The sequence below is a fragment of the Andrographis paniculata genome, unplaced genomic scaffold (genome assembly GCF_009805555.1).
Source record: "Andrographis paniculata isolate CXL003 unplaced genomic scaffold, ASM980555v1 Contig71END, whole genome shotgun sequence".
In the NCBI taxonomy this organism is placed as follows: Eukaryota; Viridiplantae; Streptophyta; class Magnoliopsida; order Lamiales; family Acanthaceae; genus Andrographis; species Andrographis paniculata.
Genome location: NW_026137608.1, coordinates 2,515,346 through 2,535,680, shown reverse-complemented (window position 1 = coordinate 2,535,680; position 20,335 = coordinate 2,515,346). Strand labels below are relative to the sequence as shown.

Here is a 20,335-nt window from a genome sequence, read left to right as displayed (position 1 = left end):
ACCGAGCCCAATTGATCCAAATAACTTTGGATGGGCTTCAAATACTACACCAAAATTTGGCTCGCCTACCTCGGTTCCAATTTCCACATTCCCCTCAATCAATATGCTGAATCAATCTGAGGCTTCCAGGAGTGATGGACAACATCTTGGCCCTTGTCGGATGGTCGGTTGGGGATTGTTTTCTAACTTTTTATAGTCTAACACCCATTGAATCGAAGGAACAGACTGGGCTCTTCGCCTTTCCAGGGCCCATTTCTCAACCAGAACACGTGGCACCTCTTGGGGAGTTTGCCCCTTCAAGCCAGAAGAGAATTATTAGCCGAAAGAGCAGGCCCTAGTGCCCTAAAAGGGAAAAGAGTGTCCAAGAAGGGTGGGTTTTTTTAGACCAACAACCCCAACGACCGAAGAAGTCCAATCACTAGAAGAGTATATAGCCTCACAAGGTCGGTGTGCGAAAGAATTTAGCAGTAGTAATCTTCCAACCTGGTTCCAAACATTGCGTATAGCGCTGGCAATCTAGGGGATCATTGAAGTCCAATTTACCCCTAATAGCTGAAGTGGATGCGAGTTGAGTAGCATTGCATTGCACACGATGTCCCGTGGAAAAACTATCACCAACAGGATCGCCTTTGCATCTTTTTGGCTATACCTTTTGATGGAGTTACCTTGACGCCACTTATAGAAGAAGCTCAAACTTTACCCATAATCGCTGCAAAACAAAACAGTGAAACGCAACAAGGTATCTCCAAGAAAAAAGTGCCACAATATACGTATAACGAACAAATTCAATATCTAATCTTCCATGACTCTGGGCGGTCCGACGAATGGCCGGTTTGCGTGGGCTGACGGCGGCGTCTGTCTGGGCGGCAGTGAAGTGGAGAACCGGCGTTGGCAGTGAGGATCATACCGGTTCAAAGGTTGAACCGGCCCTACGGTTTAGCGATTCGCTGGCAGCAACGGGAAAGAAAAAGGAAGGAGAGGAAGAAAAGAAGAAGGAAGAAGAAGTAGAGAGAAGAGGCGGTGGCGCGGGTGATGTCCGGTGGTTCGAGGGCGGCGGTGGTTCGGGGAAGGTTGCGGCTTGGGAGAGAGGAAAGGAAAGGGAAGGAAAGATGAGGTAATATATAGAATATAAATATTTTAATTAAGGATTTATCTATGGGTAAAGTTGGAATTTAAGATTGAAATTGAGTTTGAGGCATGGAAAGGCAGTGTGACATGGTAAGGTTAACGATGGCCATGACTAAATCTTGCATCCTACTCCTTCTTGGGATAAAAACGGTGTGATATGTGTGCTTTAGTCATATGTCATGACTTGGTCTTTTTTTTTTTTTTTTTTTTTTTTATATCACCCTTGAATTTTCTTGCAAAACAAAAAAAAAAAAAAAAAAACACTCAAATCAAACTTAAGCTATAATTAAAGATAAAACAAAAATTAAAGAAAAATATAAATAAACTAGAAAACTTGAGTTGTTTCCCAATAAGCTTAATTCTTTAACATCTTAGGCTACGTGGTTGAGTGAAACTACTCAATTATCCAAGTTGAGGAGGGTGACGCATTCCACCTCCGCTTTTGAAAATTCGTCATTATAAAGTTTGAGCCGATGCCAATTCACTACGAACTTTTTATCCATGGTTAAAATTTGTATCTTCACCGTGCCATAAGGAAAAATATTAGTCACAAGAAACGAACCCATCCATTGAGAACAAAACTTACTTGGAAAGAGCTTCAGGCACGAGTGATATAGTAGAACTTTCTGTCCAATCGAAAAAAAATTTCACGTGATGTGTTGATCGTGTAAAGCTTTAGTTTTCGCTTTGTATATCGCAACATTCTCATACGCCTTATTGCAAATTTCCTTCGACTCTTGCAATTGCAACTTTCTGTAGGCTCCCGTATTATTGAGATTCATGTTGCACATCTTAATTTCCCAATATAATCGCGCTCGATTACCGGGAGGTGGCATGGCTTACCAAACACCAATCGAAATAGAGACATACCAATCGGTTTCTTGTATGCCATGCGATATGCCCACAGAACATCTTCTAAACGCAAACTCCAATCCTTTCAGTCTGGTTTCACCATCTTTTCCAAAATTCCTTTGATTTTCCTATTCGAGATCTCAACTTCGCCATTCGTTTGAGGATGATACGACGTTGCACTTTATGCAAAACCCCATATCTGCAAAATAAAGAGGAAATAGTTTTGTTGCAAAAGTGCGCACCTCAATCACGGACGACGGCTTTTGGCATTCCAAATTGAGTAAAGATGAATGATTTGAGAAACTTTGCAACCACTTTAGAATCGTTAATTCGGGTAGCTTTGCTTCTACCCATTTTGAGACATAATCGACCGTTAATATAATATATAAAAATCCATACGAAAGTGGAAACAGACCCATGAAATCAGTGCCCCACACATCAAAGATTTCAAAAAACAACATAGGTGCTTGAGATATTTGACTTTTAGAAGATATATTTCCTACTCGTTGACATCTATCACAAGATTTTCAGATGTTATATGCATCCTTAAACAAATTTGGCCAATAAAATCCACTATCAAGTACCTTACGTGGAGTTCGTTGCGGCCCAAAATGACCTCCACATTCCAAGGAATGACAATGCTTTAAAATAAAATTATACTCACCTTCTTTGACACACCTTCGTATGATTTGGTTGGCACATCTCTCCATAGGTAAGAGTCATTCCAAAAGTAGTACTTAGCATCGCTTTTGAGTTATCTCTTTTCGCCTTTAACTATCCTGCATGAAATTGATTAGTAACCAAATAATTAAGCAAATCAGCATACCAGGGACTCGAAGAGATTGCTGCAAGTAATTGTTCATCGGGAAAGTACTCTTTCAAACGCAATTCTCCTTGAATATTCGACAATCGGCTTAGGTGATCGGCTATGCACTTTCTAGAGCCCTTTTTTATCGCATATTTCCAAGTGAAACTCTTGTAACATGATAACCCATCGAATGAGTCTTGGTTTGCTCTATTTCTTCTCCATTAAAAACTTTAGTGTTGAATTATCAGAGAAAACAATTACTTTAGTGCCCAATAAATAACATCTGAATTTTTCCAATGCAAAAACCACAGCAAGGAGATATTTAGTTATCGTCGAATAGTTCAAATGGACTCCATTAAGCTCCTTCGACGCATAGTAGATTGCATAAGGCATCTTGCCATCTCGTTGTCCAAGAACTGCCCCTACGGTTGTGTCACTAGCGTCGCACATCAACTCGAATGGAAGTGTCCAAGTCAGAGGTTGAATGATATGTGGTGTGGTAAGGAGCTTCTTGATTTGATCAAAAACTTGCTTGCAGCTCTCATCAAACTCAAATAAGACATCATTTTGTAAAAGCAAGAAAAATGGGCTCGCTATCTTGGAGAAATCCTTGATGAATTGTCGATAAAAATCTGCATGACTAAGAAAAGATCGCAATCCCCTCACCAAAGTGAGGTAAGGTAAGGTAGTAATAGTGTCTATCTTAGCCTTGTCAACCTCTACTCCTCTTGAAGAAACCAAGTGACTTGGAACAATCCAATCTTCAACCATGAACTGACACTTTTCCCAATTAAGAACCAATCTCGTTTCAATGCATCTTTGTAAGATTAAGGCCAGATTATCTAAACATGCATCAAAATTATTACCATTACATACTAAAATCATCCACAAATACCTTAATGATTTAACCAACATATTCTTAAAAAATACTTACCATGCACCATTAAAAAGTAGTTGGAGCGTTACATAGTTCAAATGGCATCCGCCTATATGCGAAAGTGTCATAGGGGCATGTAAACAATAATGAGATTTTCTTGTTAATCGCTCAATCATTTGATCAATAAAAGGTAAAGGAAAGTGGTTCTTTTTCGTGATGGAATTCAACCTATGGTAGTCAATAGACTAACGCCATCCAGTTTGCTTTCGAACAGGAATTAACTTACCATCATTGTCAACCTCAACCATAACTCTTGCTTTCTTAGAACCATATGAATCAGAATTACCCATGGGCTATCTGCGATAGCATAATAATCAACAAAAGGTAAAGGAAAGTGATCCTTTTCGTGATGGAATTCAACCTATGGTAGTCAATAGAGTAACGCCATCCAGTTTGCTTTCGAACAGGAATTAACTTACCATCATTGTCAGCCTCAACCATAACTCTTGCTTTCTTAGAACCATATGAATCAGAATTACCCATGGGCTATCTGCGATAGCATAATAATCTCAACATCCAATAATTTCAGAATCTCTTTCTTCACCACTTATATCATCAGAGTATTCATTCGCCTTTGAGGTTGCCTTACTGTTTTTGCATTCTCCTCCAACTGACATGGATAGGATCAAATCCATGACATCTAATCTCAAATCAAGAGAAGAATCAACTACGAAATCGAATAAACGAACCGGTGGATAATTTGGAATCAATCGACGAATACTCTTCTCGAGCAAACACCTTCATAAATCCACACGAACTGTTTGATGCTTGTGAATGCTTATTCCATCTCTCACGTAAGCTGCATTCCGAAGGCTCAAAATTAACCCTCTCGGTTAATTGGAATCACTCTAATGGATGGTTGGAATCTCTCCGAAAAGAAGAAAACTTCTTCAAAGTGGTAGTTACTTTCTCTGAAAAATATATGGAATGAATGTTTTACAAGTATAATATAAGGAATATATGCTAAGAAGGCCTAATCTAATCTGGGCCATACATCTAATCTAAAAATCAACGGCTCACAACCTCTAAACAAAGTAATGTCTTTGATCGAGTACGGGTTGCGATTGGTCCACCGATATTCGGGTTCGGGTCATCCGATACCATGTCACCAACACAATGCGATGTGTGCAAATGAAGAGGCTTATGCCTTTTATGTCAGCTATGGTCCAACTAATAGCTTCTTTGTGCTCTCTCAACACTCGAATCAATTGCTCCTCCTGGATTTGAGAAAGGGAAGCTGATATGATAACAAACAAGGTTTCCTTCTTTTCTAAGAAAGCATAATTCAGCTTATCAGGGAGTGGCATCATCTCTAGATTTGGAGCCTGCTATACAGAGGGCAACAATTTTTGTTTAGATTCAGTTAAAGGCAACGTTGTTTGTTCTAACCTGGTCGTCTTGAATTTTGAAGATTGCAGTGCGTGCACTACTTCTCTTAGCCGTAAATTCACTAATTTTTTTGCACTGAGTTGCATATCAAAATGGTATGCCAAAACAATCTCCAAAGAGTCTCTTCCACTCAAATCAAAAATTTCCTGCACATTCTCATCAATGACATCCACTCTATGCGAAACGTTAGATTCCCCAAGGTATTTTACAGCATCGGAAATATTAAATTGTACTTTCTCACCATCAAACTCCATAGAAAGTATACCCTGCCTAACATCTATTTTAGCTTGCGCAGTGCACATAATGGTCTATCAAGCAATATCGGTAAAGGATTTGGAAAGTTATCATCATGCATGTCAAACACATATCAATCCACTGAAAAAATTAATTCATTAACCTGCACTATGACATCTTCAATCATTCCTTCAGGGAAAGCATTAGTCCTATCGGCTAGTTGTATAATAATCCTAGTTTTTTATAATGGCCCAACATTTAAAGATTTATAAATAGATTTAGGCATCACATTAATTGCGGCTCCCAAATCTAGCATTGCTCGCTTAATCTCCAACTTACCTATCTTACAGAGAACCGAGAACATACCTGGATAACTACATTTAGAAGGGAGTTTACGTTGTATAACAGCGGATACGCTCTCGCCAACAATAATGCACTTGTCTCCTTGCAATCTCATTTTGTTCGTGCAAAGTTCCTTCAAGAATTTGGCATACTTCGGCACTTGTTTGATAGCATTCAACAAAGGTATGCTCAACTCCATTTTTCTAAACATCTCCATCATCTCCTTATTTTTATCGCTCTTTTTCGGTTCTCTAACCTGCAAAGAAATAGTGCGGTGTTAGTTTTAGGATAAATAGGCGTTTCAGAAGTTACCTTGTTTGGTTTTTCATGAGAAACTTCCTCTATCTCTCTTTTGATCTCATCTTCATCATTGTCCTTTGAAATTTCAACTTTAGGTCCTTCTAATTCCTTTCCACTTTGTAAGACCATCGAGATCACGTTCTTTGGATTAGTATCAGGTTGTGTAGGCAATTTACCTTTCTCCCTTGACTTCATCTCACGCATCTCATTCGCTATTTGACTTACTTGCTCTTCCAAGCTCTTTATGTTGTTCCTAGTCTCCTGTTGAAATAACAGCATGTTAGACGCCATATTTTTCATCATATCCTGTAAAGAATTATCTGGAACCTCTTGAGGAGGTTGTTGATGGTGATTTAGTGGACGGAATCCTTGTGAAGGGCCTCCGACGTGTCCTTGTTGATTTCCATGCTTCAAAATTGGGTGATCCCTTCATCCTAGATTGTAGGTCTTTGAGAAGGGATTGTAAGCTCTAGGGGTGAATCCCGCAGCATTGGCATCTACTCCTTGAGTCATCGTGGGACAGGTATCAGAAGGGCTTTCCGTGCTAGTGCATACTCCACACGCCTTAACGTATGCATTCCCTATAGCCATTTGTCAAACAATTGAAGTTAGCTCGCTTAATTGTTGATGTAGGGTACTTGCCTCACTTGCCTCTTTCACTGCCACTACATCTCTTAGGCCGAGTTGCTGAGTTCATAGCCATGTCATTCAGTAGATCCCACAAATCTCTAGGGGTTTTGTTATCAAAGCTCCTTTACTTGTTGCATCCTCCTATTGATAGAAGTCAAACCTTCATAGAAATATTGAATTAGTAACTGCTTAGAGATTGGATGTTGCGGACATCGCAAAACTAAAACATTATATTTGTCCCAATACTAAAATAAAGAATCGTATGTTTGTTGTTTGATCCCACAAATTTCTTTCCTTATGTTCGCAGCTCGTGAGGCAAGAAAGTACTTCTCAAGAAACTTTCTCTTCATGTAAATCCATGTGTTGATGCTTCCAATAGGTAGATTGAAGAGCCAATGTTTCGCAGCACTTTTTAGTGAAAATGGGAAGACACGTAATTTAATTTGATCTTCTGTTACTCCGTGCGGCTTCATACTGATGCATACAACGTCAAATTTCTGAAGGTGCTTGTGTGGTTCTTCACCTAACAAAGCATGGAAAGAAGGTAACAGATGGATCAGTCCTAATTTTAATTCAAAATTAGTGTCACCATCCACAATTAGAAGGTGATGCAGAGGGGCTGTTGAGTCAAATTAGGAGCTGCTAGATCCCTCAGTGTCCTTCGGTCCATCTCTTTTTCTAGTTCGATCTCCTCAAAACTAAAATTGCTAGGTGATTCGTAGGCCAATTCACAATCAGAATCCTCGCTTGACGATTCTTTTCCAATTTCTTTTTTGGCGGCGCTCTCTAGTCTCTTTTCTTAATCAACGCACAGTCTTCTCAATCTTGGGATCGAAGGTCAAGTTTTTTGTGCGTTCAGATCGCGACATAAACCTGAGAAAATCATAATATTATATATATATATATAACAACCAATAAAAAATAAACCAATTAGAGCTCTCCGGCAACGGCGCCAAAATTTGGCAGCGTTTTTCACATGTGGGGAATCTTGCCGGGTTGGGAAAGCAAATACTGATTTTCCATTAAATAAAATATGCCTAGTTTCACAATAAAAATAGAGAAATATAGTTGAAGTAGTGTTGTCTCCTCAAGGAACTCAAAAGGTATTTATCTTCAATTGTTCAATAATAAAAGGGGGGTAATTCTTAAAGGAAGTGAAATTAAACTAAACTAAACGAAAATGAAACTAGCAAAGTAAAAATATACAAAAAATTCAATGATTGAACTTTAATAAAGACGAACTTCTATCCTAGGAATGAAATTGACAACTTGGATTTTGAACTTGATCATCGATAAATATTTAATTTCATTGGCTTCTAAATAAATTAGTTATAGTTAACGACACGCTCCTAATAACCAACTCTTCCTTAATTTATCGACAGCCTAGATGAGCCCGTCAACTGCTTCCCTAATTAGACTAGAACCCTAGTGTCGCCACAAAGAATTTACTAGCATAACCACTTTGCGAAGTAGAAGAGCCTCATTGAATTTACCAATTACCTATGCAGAACTATTTAAAATTGATTCTATGATTTTCTACTGGTGCCCGCCCCTAGTTGCTACTTGAACCAAACTAAAACACAATTACGGATGCTCAATTTAGTTTAGCAATTAATTTTTAATCTAATTGAAATACCTGGTCACAATATCCAACCAAATCAAATATTACTAAACATGAAAATTAGAAATCACAGAAATACTTACGAACCAAGAAATAATATAAAATCAAAACATAGTCTATTCTCACAAATCCATACTAAGTTGTTTCTTTCACTCCTAATTAGAAAAGTAAACTACTCGCTAATTATAGGAGGAAGAACAAAGAAAGCAAAGATAAACATCGCCTTAGATAGATCGGATTGATGAGAAGAACTCGAAATCTTTTTCAAAGAATCTTTCTCCTCTTGCCCTTGCGCGATTTCTCCTTGGGACTATTCTGCACTGTGTTCTCCTCCTTGGCTCATGTACCTTGCGATCTTTCTCCGGGACTGTTCTGCCGTGTATTTTCTTGTTCTCTCTTATTCTCTTGAAAAACGGTGTATCTTTTTATTTTGCAATCTTTATGTATATCTCATAACAACTTTTTCCAATTTTGTCATAATTTCACTTTTGCCCCAAGGATTAGATTGCAATCTTTCCTTTCTTTGATTGTTTTGCCCTCTTTTATGATATCCCACACTTTGTACCAAAAATAGAATTTTAAGTAGAATTTATTGCCGAAACAAATATTAAAACCCAACAATATATACAAATATATTCTACTAAAATGCGTCTATCACTTAGAATCCACATCTTGAGTTAAAGTAGTGAGAGAGGTGATTTGAGAGGAAGAGCCACCAAAGGGTCATCATTATTTCTTTTATTTATTTCTAAGAATAAGTAACTAACTTTTTTTTATTCTAGTTCGAGGTTTGATGTAGATTTCGTATTTAGATTTGTGAGATTATGTTTCAATTTGAATTGCATATTTCTTATTAAGTTGATATTTGTGCAATATTTTTTATTCATGACTACTATTGTTTTATTAAATTTTTCATCGTAGTCGGATCTCAAATTTATTTAGCAATTGTGTATCAATCGAACATTTGCATCTGTAATTGTGCACTTGTTTGATGAAATCATAATAGGTTGACAAGCTTAATCTAGAATTGCATAATCAAATAATTTTTAATATTTTTGTAATTTGATTAAATATTTGAATTAGGTTATTCTCGTAGTATTTTTTATTGGAGATATTAATTTATGATGGTACTTAAATTACTTTTTTTTATTATGGATGTGATCAATCGGCCGTACCATTGCTGCCAAATAGGTAAGGAAAAATTGTACATTATGATCATATCTAATGTTTATAATCAATTTATCAATTGAATAACAAGATTATTTAAAATCGACAATTGAATCTTTTAATATGATTTCTTATTCACTTATTGGATTAGAAATTTAATTTAATTGAAATTAAGTTTTATTTTCCATTGCTTATTGACTTAGTTAAATATACTAATCTTTTCTCCTGTCTAATACTTGAATTTGTGGCAATATAAGAATTAAATTACACAGCTCTTTTGGATTCGACTTGAGAACCACTTGCTATATGACGACTGTGATGTTAGAGAATTTTCATTGGAAGCTCCAAAAGCTAACACCGGCCCTCACCGGCCGCCAAAACAGCCGCCCCCACTGCACCTGGACTGGAGACAACACCTACCTCTAATCCTCTGGTGAAAATTCTGATAACCGTCCTCAATCTCTTACTCAGATTCATCAATTCACCCATTAGGTCCCCGAAGAAAGTGAAGCGGATAGTGGCATGAGGGTGGGCTTATGACCGGGTTCAAAACCTCGATGCCACCTAGTCCGTCTTGCTTGTATTAGGTATTCCTTTACTGCTCTCCTCTCCTACCTCTTGGGAAGTAAAACAAAGCAGACGGCATCCTGAATTCCAAAATAAAAAATAAAAAACAACTCTATCAATCATTGAAATGATCACTGTAATGAAGTGTAGTGCCTGCCAACTCTCACATGAGACTCTTACCACAAAACAAATGCTAGCTTAGCTAATCACTGCCCAAGAATGTCAACAACCCACCCCAAATCTTAGAAAAAAAAAAAAAAAAAAAAAAAACACAGACGAATTGATTCTTGATTGAGGAAAATGAAAATGAAAAAAAAAAAGAATAAAGAAAAAACAAAAAAGAGGGAAACGATCTGAAAACTAGCTAGCTAGTCAGTTAACAAAAAACATTGATTCTGTCACATCACATGTTTGTCCTGAATATACATGTCGTCTGTGGCCTACTCGTGGCAGGAGGACACCGCTCCAGAAGCAGTAGCAACCCCACGCTGCTTCCCCATGTCCCAAATGGCTGGTACCTAAAACAACTCAATATAACTATGTTACTATTATTACCACTCCATTTCAATTTCAATCACAAATATTTGATACCATATCGGAATGGACACTTACTTGCATCTGCCCGGTTTCCTTTTCCAGAAAAAAACGATGGAAACGATCCACTGCATGCAGGAATATAATGAAGAATCACACAATTGCTATGTATGTATGTAATTAAACAATAACAACTATGTGTATATATATAGATATATACACATAGCATAGCATGAATATGTAGGAGAATTTACAAACATGATCATATCAATATCATATGGTATGGAATCTATCTTCATCACTAGGACTGGACTAGGTTTAATTCGATGAAACTAATTTCTTTCGCTCAGTAATTTCAAAAGATTATTGGTTTCGTCACACAAATATATATATATATATATATCCAGTGCAAGAGGGAGGGCGGCTTGCCCAAATAGCTATATATCAGTTAACCTAAATCATCATCTTCCAACTAATAATTTAGCAATGCTGCCTGACATGATGATGGTGATAAACGAAAATAATTTAGTTTAGAAAAAACAGAGGTGCAACAGAAAAATAGAATTGAATTTACCGCTAAGATTGATGATATGAAGGAGAACTTATTGTTGGGGTGGAGTGGGTATGGCTGCTTGGGCACATGCACATTGGTCATCTGCTGCTGTCTTGGCGGTGCCGGAGACATTTCTCTGCACCAGTTCTGAGCTATCTCCTTCAACAACACCATTTGAGCTTTATTGCTCCCCATAGAAGCAATGGATTGCCTCATTATTTCTCTATCGGCCTCCAGAGCATGAACCCTCGCATACAGCTTCTGGATCTCAATATCTCTAGGAGCTGTTGCTGCAGCTCCAGCTCCAGCTCCTATACAATAATCATCATTGCCCATAACAGCTGCTGCTGCTGCTGCTGTTGGATCCATGAGACCATTAACTGTATAAACAGCAGAATCAACCGTGCACACCCGATCTATCATCAAGTCATCAGCTTCATCTGTTGATATAGCAGTAGTAATAGTAGTAGCATCATCCACCTTCCCCCTTCTCATCTTCCTCAAACTGAGTTTTGGAGAGTCCATGGTAAAATCTGGCCACATTTCTTTACCCGTTGACCGTCGAGCTGGTGAATTTGGCTGGATAATCCTGCTCCTGCTCCTGCTGCAGGGTGGGCTCTTCTCCAGCAGACTAATCCGAAACTCCAAATCACTGATTAATTCATTCCCAGATGACTGCCGTGAATAATTATAATCATATTTGTCGATATGATGATTTTCAGGAGAATAATAACAATTATTATAACCTTCCTGATCATCATATTCTTTAGAAGGGAAAATCTCACGAAATTGCCCATCTTCTTCCTCATCCTCCATAATCCCATGGCTGATGATCATCCTGTGTTTATTAGCATTATTATTATTATAATATGGCCGTCCTCCTCCTCCTCCTCCACCAGTAGTACTGGAAAGTAGTTCAATCTCTTCCTCCTTCTGATTCAACAAATCCAGCAATTCAATAATCTCTTGCTGATCATGCGCCAACTTCTCTTCTGTATACGTCCTGAACTGCCGAGCCTCCATTTGAATCTCTGCCTTATCCCTCTGCAGTCGCAGAATCATAGACATTGCTTCGTTGGCAGCTGAAGACGCGGCGTTCCTCTCCTTCTCCAACTCAGAAATCAGATTCTCAATGATATGCTGCTGCCTGCTGATGGTTTCGCGCAGTTCTGCACATTCGTTTAATATGTCGATATGAGCCTTTTGTTGCGCAGCTAACCCTGTTGCTGCTGCAGGGATGCTGCACTGCTTCTCTTCCTCGACTACTGCGACACGGACGGCCGAGCTGCTAAGGCACATTGCCGAAAATGATTTCTTCATCGTGGAGGAGAGGCAGTTTTTGCAGCGGCAGCATTTCCCAATGTTCAACAACGGAGGAGGACGATACTCAGTCTCCATTAATTCGCACTAACTAAATCAGAATCAAACGTCGATTAGAAGCCCCAATACTTGCAGTTGCAGTGGTAATTCAAGATATTGATCCCTAATTAGGTTGGTTACTCGATCAAGGAAACAAAATTAAATTCGAAAATCGCACCTCCAAATTAGGGCCAGACCAGACCAGCCCCGCCCCGCCCCGATACAGCAGACGGCAAACAAAGATGGAAACCTTACTCAGAAGAATCGTCCTCGTATATTTGACGGCTGGCGTATGTATGTATGTGCTGTGTGCATGGGGTAATCCCGATCCTGCAGTCCGCATTAATATTCGGTTCCTAACTCCGAATCATAGGGCGGATGACGACGCGACGCGACGAGACGAGAAGGAATGGAATCATCGTGGGAACGTGTACCTGACCCAACACAACCCATGGAACTACGGACGAATGCCTCTCTCTCTCTCTCTCTCTCTCTCTCTCTCTCTCTCTCTCTCGGCGTAAGTAAGTATGTATGTATATGTATCTTGTTGTATGTTCTGAAAGGAATAAGTAATAAAAATTGTAAGGATACATTTGGGAATTGGTATTGCTAATTTGCTATTGCTATTAGATTGTTGCTGGATTGGCATGAATGTGGAATTAAGCGTCAACACCACCGCACCGCACCGCACCACACCACGTCGGCCCCTCCTTTGATTTACCATAATTAGGTAGGTCGGTAGGTAGGTAGGTAGGTAGGTGCAAGGCAAGGCGGTTTTCCGACTACTGACGTGGATTGGAATTCACACTTTCTCTAATTCTTACTCCTCAGCAATCAGCAATCAGCAATCAGCAATGAATATGTTAGCTTAACAGCACTTCCCATCATTGATCTTGAACAGTATAATTATTATTATTATATTTTAAAAATTTTCAATTTTTATAATTTTTTAATGTACATATAAATTTTAAAATTATTTTTAATTAAAAAAAGGAGTTATATAATAAATATAATATATATAGGTAAGTATAGATATATATATATATAATTGTGTGAGAAAGTATAAGAGAGAGAGAGAGCCGATGGGAGGATGAGAGATCTGAGTAAATTGATTGTTTCTTGCATTAATTGAATGAAGATATGCCTATTTATAAGCACATAAAAGATACAATAAAGACCACGCAGCATTCATATATTAGTTACACCATATATATATATAAATATATATTATGTAGTGTACAATATTTTTAGTTGGATGCTTTTATATAAGGAATGTGATTCGTTAAAATTTTATTTAAAAAAAAAGATTCAGTGGAAAAAAATTCTAATGAATGAAAAAAAGTACAACATTTCTGTATTAATGCGCTCCCCATATTTTGAACTTTATTAGATATATTTCAGTCGATGAATTCCAATTTCTTATACCAATTTGTTGAATGTTGCAATCGGTAGCGCCTTCGTAAATAAATATGCAAAATTTTAAGACGATCGGATTTTTTGTACATTAATTTTATTACTCTTCTGAAGATCGTGAATGTAAAAGAATTTCGGAGATATGTGATTTGTCTGATCTGTCTTTAATATATACAAAATGCATATAAAATTGTTTTAATATCTTTTGGGTATATATGGATTGATGAATAAATATCTCATTATTAACATGATCCACTTGTAATCCTATACAATATTTTTATCTATCCAAAATCCTTGATCTCAAATTCTTTATTTAGATATTCAACTGCAATTTGGATCTCTTATGAAATTCTAATTAAATTAAGATCATCAACATATATTGCAACAATGACAAAATTTAATCAATTTTTCTTTATAAAGACGCATGGGCATATTAGATCATTAGTATAATATTTTATTAAACATTCAGTGAGACGGTTATACCACATTCGCCCTGATTGTTTAAGTTCATACAATGACTTTTTTAATTTGATGGAATATGATTTCCTTAGGTTTAATTTGTATTCTTCAAACATATTGAATACCTCAGGAACTTTCATATAAATATCAGTATCCAATGAGTCATAATATATACATTACCTACGTCTAAAAGACGCATGTCGAGCTTTTCTCCCACTGCTTAGCTCACAAGGTATTATTCCATCAACAACTGCAGGTATATTTCATCAAAATCTACTTCGGGTCTTTGTGAGAATCTCTGAGCTACAAGACGGGTTTTATATCTCACAATTTCATTAAGCTTATTTTTTTTCGTACAAACACTCATTTGTATCTAACTGGTTTTATATCATCTTGTATTTGAACAATTGGTCCGAAGACCTCTCTTTTGTTTAATGAGTTAAGCTCTTATTGAATCGCATATTTTTATTTTGGCTAGTCATTTCTTTACCAACATTCATGAACCGATTTTGGCTCTGGATCCTCATTTTCTTCCATTATATCAAGTGCTAAGTTGTATGTGAAGGCATTATTAATAATTGTCTTTTTACGGTTCCAATATTTTATTGAAGTAACATAGTTGATTGAGTTTTCGATAATCTCATCATATTTATCAAGATCGTGCTCTTCTTGAGCAATCATTTCAGGGTTGACTTCTTCATTAGATTGAGATTTATCAATGTCATTTCTGATATTTTCATGATTATAATCATTCATTCTCCTTTTTTTTCGAGGATGTTTGTCTTTGGAACTGAGTGGTCTACCACATTTTAAGCGTGTCGCTGATTCATTAGTACTTGCAAGTTGTTTATCAGGGACAATTATTTTAGCCTGAGCATTAGCAGCTTGAATATATGATTGAGTGACTTTGCTCGAGTCATTGAAAGCATCTGGTAACTTATTTGCAATATTTTGAAAATGTATAATGCGTTGAACTTCTAGTTCACACTACTTTGTGCGATGATCACAAATATTCAATGGAATTTTTCAATTAATATCCCTTTTCGGTTCATCTTTGTCTCCCCCTAATGTCAGAAAAAATGATTCGTCAAAATGATAATTTGCAAATTTTACAGTGAATAAATCACCCATCATAGGTTCAAGATATTTTATAATTGATGGCAATTCATCTGACATAAATGTCCAATCTACGTTCATGATCCATTTTTGTATGTTTGGGGGTGGAATAGGAACATAAACAGCACACCCAAAAATACGTAAATGAGATGTATTTTGTTCGTGACCAAATATTAATTGCATAGGGGAATAGCTATGATAGCTTGTCGGCCTCATTCTTATAATTGTTCCTGCATGTAAGATTGCATGCCCCCAAGCTGAAATAGGCAACATAGACCTCATCAGTAATGATCTATAAATCAATTGCAATCTTTTAATAAATGATTAGTCATGTCATTTTGTGTATGAACATGAGCAACTGGGTGCTCTACATTAATTTCAATTGACATGCAATAATCGTCAAATGCATTCGATGAATATTCACCATCATTATCCAGACGTAGTCTTAATTGGATTATCGGAGAATTGTGCCCGTAATTTAATAATTTGGGCAAACACTCTCGCAAATGTCATATTACGAGTAGATAATAAACAGACATGTGACCATCTGGTAGATGCATCAATAAGCACCCATAAAATATTTGAATGGCCCACAAGGTGGGTCTATTAGTCCACATATATCTCCACGTATTCTTTCCAAAAATGTAGGTGACTCAATACCTACTTGAGTTGGCGATAGCCTGATTATCAATTTTCCATGACTGCAGGCAACACGTGTTAACTCATTTGAGTTTCAAACTTTTTGACCTTTTAGTGAATGACCAATGCGAATTTTCAATTATCGCCTCATTATTATACTACCAGGATGCCCAAGGGGATCGTGCCATATTTGAAAATCGGTAGTCTTTTGATCTACCGTGAGATGTGTTTCAACAACACCTAATCTGGCATGATATAAACCAGTAGAAAGTGAGGGTAATCTCTCAATGATGCATTTTTTTTTATCAATGATATTGGTGATCAATAAAATTCACCATCGGTATCACTCATAATTTTAATGTGATAACCATTTTTTCTGAATGTCATGAAAGCTCAGTAAATTTCTTCGAGCTTTAGTGGCCAATAGTGCATATTGTATCACAATTTTCATCTCCGCGGGGATAAATATAATGGCTTCTCTAAAGCCTTCAATTAATTTCGCACTGCCACTTATTGTATTGACATTCATCTTTTCACTTTTCAAATCGGAGAAATATTTTTTATGTTTCAATATAGTATGTGTCATTATACTATCAATGAAACACATATTTGCATCATTTTGATTGACATCTATTTAACCTTCAAATATAAATAAATGTAGTATTAATAAAAGCAAACATAAATATTACAAAATGCAATACAAAAAGGTATAAACGATAATTTGAAGATTACAAAATATAAAGTAACAAAATATAAAATGACATAATATGTCTGTCATTAGGGGTTTTTTGGATCTACGACAAAATCCGCTATATCAAGATGCATTGTGACGTAATCTAGAAGATCCTCATCGGGGTCGTCACCGTTATCAACGTGATTAGTCTCGACCTTCTTCCCTTTTTTCTACAGTGAGGCTTGATAAAGATCAGATAGATGTTTGGTTATTCTGCAAATATTGGCCCAATGGCCTTCAAAGCCACACCGATGACAAATGTTGATTGGCCTCTTTCCCTATTTAGCATTTTCAGCTACATCCTCATATTGGGGTTTACTCTGCATCATGTTAATGTAAAAAAAATGCGGCAATTATATGGTGTATACAGACTGGAAAAGTAAAGTGATGATCCCCAAAAGCAATTCTCTTGAATTTGATGTCGATTGAAGATAATTGAAGAAAAAAAATCTAAATCCTTAAATATTCCCTGAAAAGACGTTTCAGAATCGTCGCCTGGTCGGTTACAGCAACCGCCCACTAAATCCTCCTTTATTGACACGTGTCTTTAACCGTCTCACCAAACGCTTCCACCAGTTCCAAAACTCAACTGGTCCGACCAACCATTCCAGAGACCAATTGGTCGCTAGACCAATTCGTCGCTAGACCAAACGACTCCTTGGTCGCCCCATCAAGCGACTGAACTACTGTTCACTCAATTAAGCGACTAATTAACAGAACTTCGCTTGGTCCAAATTCCGTAGTGACCGACTCAACCGATGGCGGACCAACCGATTGCGAACCAACCGACTGCAAACCATCCGACTTATTGATCCGACCTGCTGACTATCCGACCTGCGGACCTTCCAACCTGTGGACCGTCCGACCTGTAGACCGTCCGACTCGCTGACTATCCGACCTGCGGACCTTCCGACCTGCGGACCGTCCGACTCGCAGACTCTCCGACCTGCGGACCTTCCGACCTGCGGACCGTCCGACCTGTAGACCGTCCGACTCGCAGACTCTCCGACCTGCGGACCTTCCGATCTGCGAACCAACCGAGCGGACCAACCGACCTGACCAACCGACCTGAGCGCAAATTTTTTCTCCTTTTCCACCCGACTTCGTGTCTAACTTCCTTTAAAATCCTACTATCCTTATTTTTATTATTATTATTATTTGTACATAACAATTATATTCAATAATTAAAAAGAAAGAACGAGAGTAATACATATTTATTATGATAATAATATTTTTAGACTTACATTTATAATATAAAAATATATAATTAAAAAAAATTGATAATAGTTCACTAATATAGTTTAGTTTTAAATTATTATTTTTATTAGAAATTATAATAATATAAATAAATATTATCAAACTTATACTACAACAACAACAATAACAATAATAATTTTAACAATCCATCAAAATTTCTATTAATCATGAGAGATTTTATACTATACAAAATTTTCACAATTTTCCATTAAAATTCATATACTTTAAAAGTTTATGAATGGTTGAATACTCGTGATTTTAAAAAACTTTTGAATATCTATATTGTATACCTCCATATTTTAAAAATCTTTTAAAATTCAACAAAATTCTATGGAGTCTGGATTGAATACACCTCTAATTTTTTTTATTTTTTTTGTATTATCAATTTTTTTTTTTTTTTTAATCACGGATAGCATTAACATCTATTTTATTTGTTTACCTTTCAATTTAATTGGCATATCCTCTTGTCGGTCATTCTAGGCCATTGGGTTTAATAAAAAATTCATTCATTTATCTCAATTTTTTCTAAGGCAATTTAGAAGACATGACAAAATTCTTCCCACTCATTTCAAATCTCAATTTTATTTTTTATTTTTTGTTTTACGTTCACAATAACCTTTACAGTATCCGTATTAATGAAATTCAATATGGTTTCTCCCCTCTCTTTCCTCTTTTGCACCTTATTCTCTTTGCCACATCATCGGAAAACTCATTTTATTTTATACCCACATCAAAGACACTTATTTACACAAATTTTAATTTCTCATTCCTTCGTATTATTAAATTATCTATTTTTAAAATATTTTATATCATAATAATTTTATCTAATATACATATTTATTAATATTTATTTATTTAATAATTTAATTTATAAATTATAACATATATTTATTATTATTATTGTTATAAAAATATACACGGATCTAAGTATTTTATTAACGAAATCAAGTAAAAACACAAATATTGAACTAGATTCGGTTAGGCTCAGCCCCAACCAACTCGGAAAAATCAAAATCGACACAATATACACCTAATTTAGCGACTACACAAACGAACTAACCACGACCGTGATACACACGAAAAATAACCCCACACATGAACAAAAAGGCACCTGAAGGCCTACAGTGTCGAACGAGCCCCTTTCGGCTACGAACAACTACACATACGGAAAAATGTGCCACAGGAACTCCACAATATTACAGGAGGAACGGCACCGCCGTGAACTGCTGTGAAAATCACCGGAGAAGACGAACAGTGAGGTTGAGAAAGAGAGGCTAGAGAGTGGGAGTAATAGAACGAAAGAGTGAGAGAGTGATAATGAGAAACAAGTTCTCTCTCTGTATATATACTCAAGGCAAAAGCAATAGACGGCCATGATTAAGATTCACAATCAACGGCCCAGATCACGCTTCGCCAAAGGACGCGGATCCCGACGGAGTCACGGGCGCGGGTCACAGGTAAGAGTAAGTAAGAGGTTCACAGGTCAGGGTATCGGGTGTAGATCGTGGATCACAAGTTAGGCCCATATTCGAATGAGCTGCTTAGATATTTTGGTGTGTAGTATATATAATTGGGGTGGATCCAAAGAACAAAAAATCCAACAATTATTATTATTAATTATATTTAATTAAAATTTTATTGAAAAAATATATCAATATCAATATTATTTTATAAAAAATAAAATTTTATAAAATATAAAATCATTAATATATATATAATTAAAATATAAAATATAAAAATAATAAAAAAAAAGATAATTTCTTTGCCATGTGTCCCAATTAAATTTAGACACATGGCAAAAATATAGAACAACACCGCGGTTGTGCCGAGCCCCGCTTATCGTGCCATTTCACTATTTTTTTGTTTTTCTTAATGCTGACGTGGGGTTTCTATGCTGCTGCAGATAAACCCCTGATACTGACGATCTTAGGCCATCCACAACACAGAAACCCATCCAGGGTTTCTTCCCATTCTCTCTCCTGTGCCACGTCAGTTTCTCTCTCCGCCACGTCACGAAGAACTCCAACTATATTTTACATTCACATCAAAGAACCCTTTAAAATCTTTACTTTTTCCACCTCATTAAATATTTTATCTATTTATAAAATAAACTTATATTTTTTCATTATATTTTATTCTTATAATAATATTTTTTCCGTAAGTTTGCATTTAAATTTATTGGTATTTATTTCATGTATTTTTAATTATTATATGTATTGTCTGTAATTTTAATTAAGTCGTGTAGGTTTGCATTTAAATTTATGAATATTTTTATGTATTTTCAATTAATATTTGTA

General features: G+C 36.5%; 2 protein-coding genes across 7 annotated transcripts; one reads left to right on the top strand and one right to left on the bottom strand.

Annotated features, from left to right (window-relative positions):
- Window positions 1–568: 568 nt before the first annotated feature.
- On the top strand, window positions 569–9,834 carry LOC127265059 (uncharacterized). Of its 2 annotated transcripts, none has more exons than XM_051294729.1 (2): window positions 569–1,114; window positions 9,666–9,834. In XM_051294729.1, exons 1-2 carry the CDS (start codon window positions 825–827, stop codon window positions 9,832–9,834), a joined length of 459 nt encoding a protein of 152 aa, XP_051150686.1. In that variant the 5' UTR covers window positions 569–824. The 2 variants fall into 2 exon arrangements, with proteins under 2 accessions (XP_051150686.1, XP_051150687.1); XM_051294730.1 differs by lacking the exon at window positions 9,666–9,834 and adding an exon at window positions 5,699–5,980.
- A 100-nt stretch (window positions 9,835–9,934) lies between these two features.
- LOC127265057 (myosin-binding protein 7-like) lies at window positions 9,935–13,074 on the bottom strand. Of its 5 annotated transcripts, XM_051294726.1 has the most exons (6): window positions 12,600–13,074; window positions 11,084–12,473; window positions 10,588–10,637; window positions 10,402–10,493; window positions 10,156–10,216; window positions 9,939–10,055 (listed from the first exon to the last, which is right to left on the bottom strand). In XM_051294726.1, the coding sequence occupies exons 2-5, from the start codon at window positions 12,458–12,460 to the stop codon at window positions 10,182–10,184; spliced, it is 1,554 nt and encodes a 517-aa protein (XP_051150683.1). In that variant the 5' UTR covers window positions 12,461–12,473; window positions 12,600–13,074; the 3' UTR covers window positions 9,939–10,055; window positions 10,156–10,181. The 5 variants fall into 5 exon arrangements, with proteins under 5 accessions (XP_051150684.1, XP_051150681.1, XP_051150683.1 ...); XM_051294727.1 differs by lacking the exon at window positions 10,156–10,216 and having other exon boundaries at window positions 9,935–10,055; window positions 12,600–13,072; XM_051294724.1 differs by lacking the exon at window positions 10,156–10,216 and having other exon boundaries at window positions 9,938–10,055; window positions 10,383–10,493; window positions 12,600–13,073.
- Window positions 13,075–20,335: the final 7,261 nt, after the last annotated feature.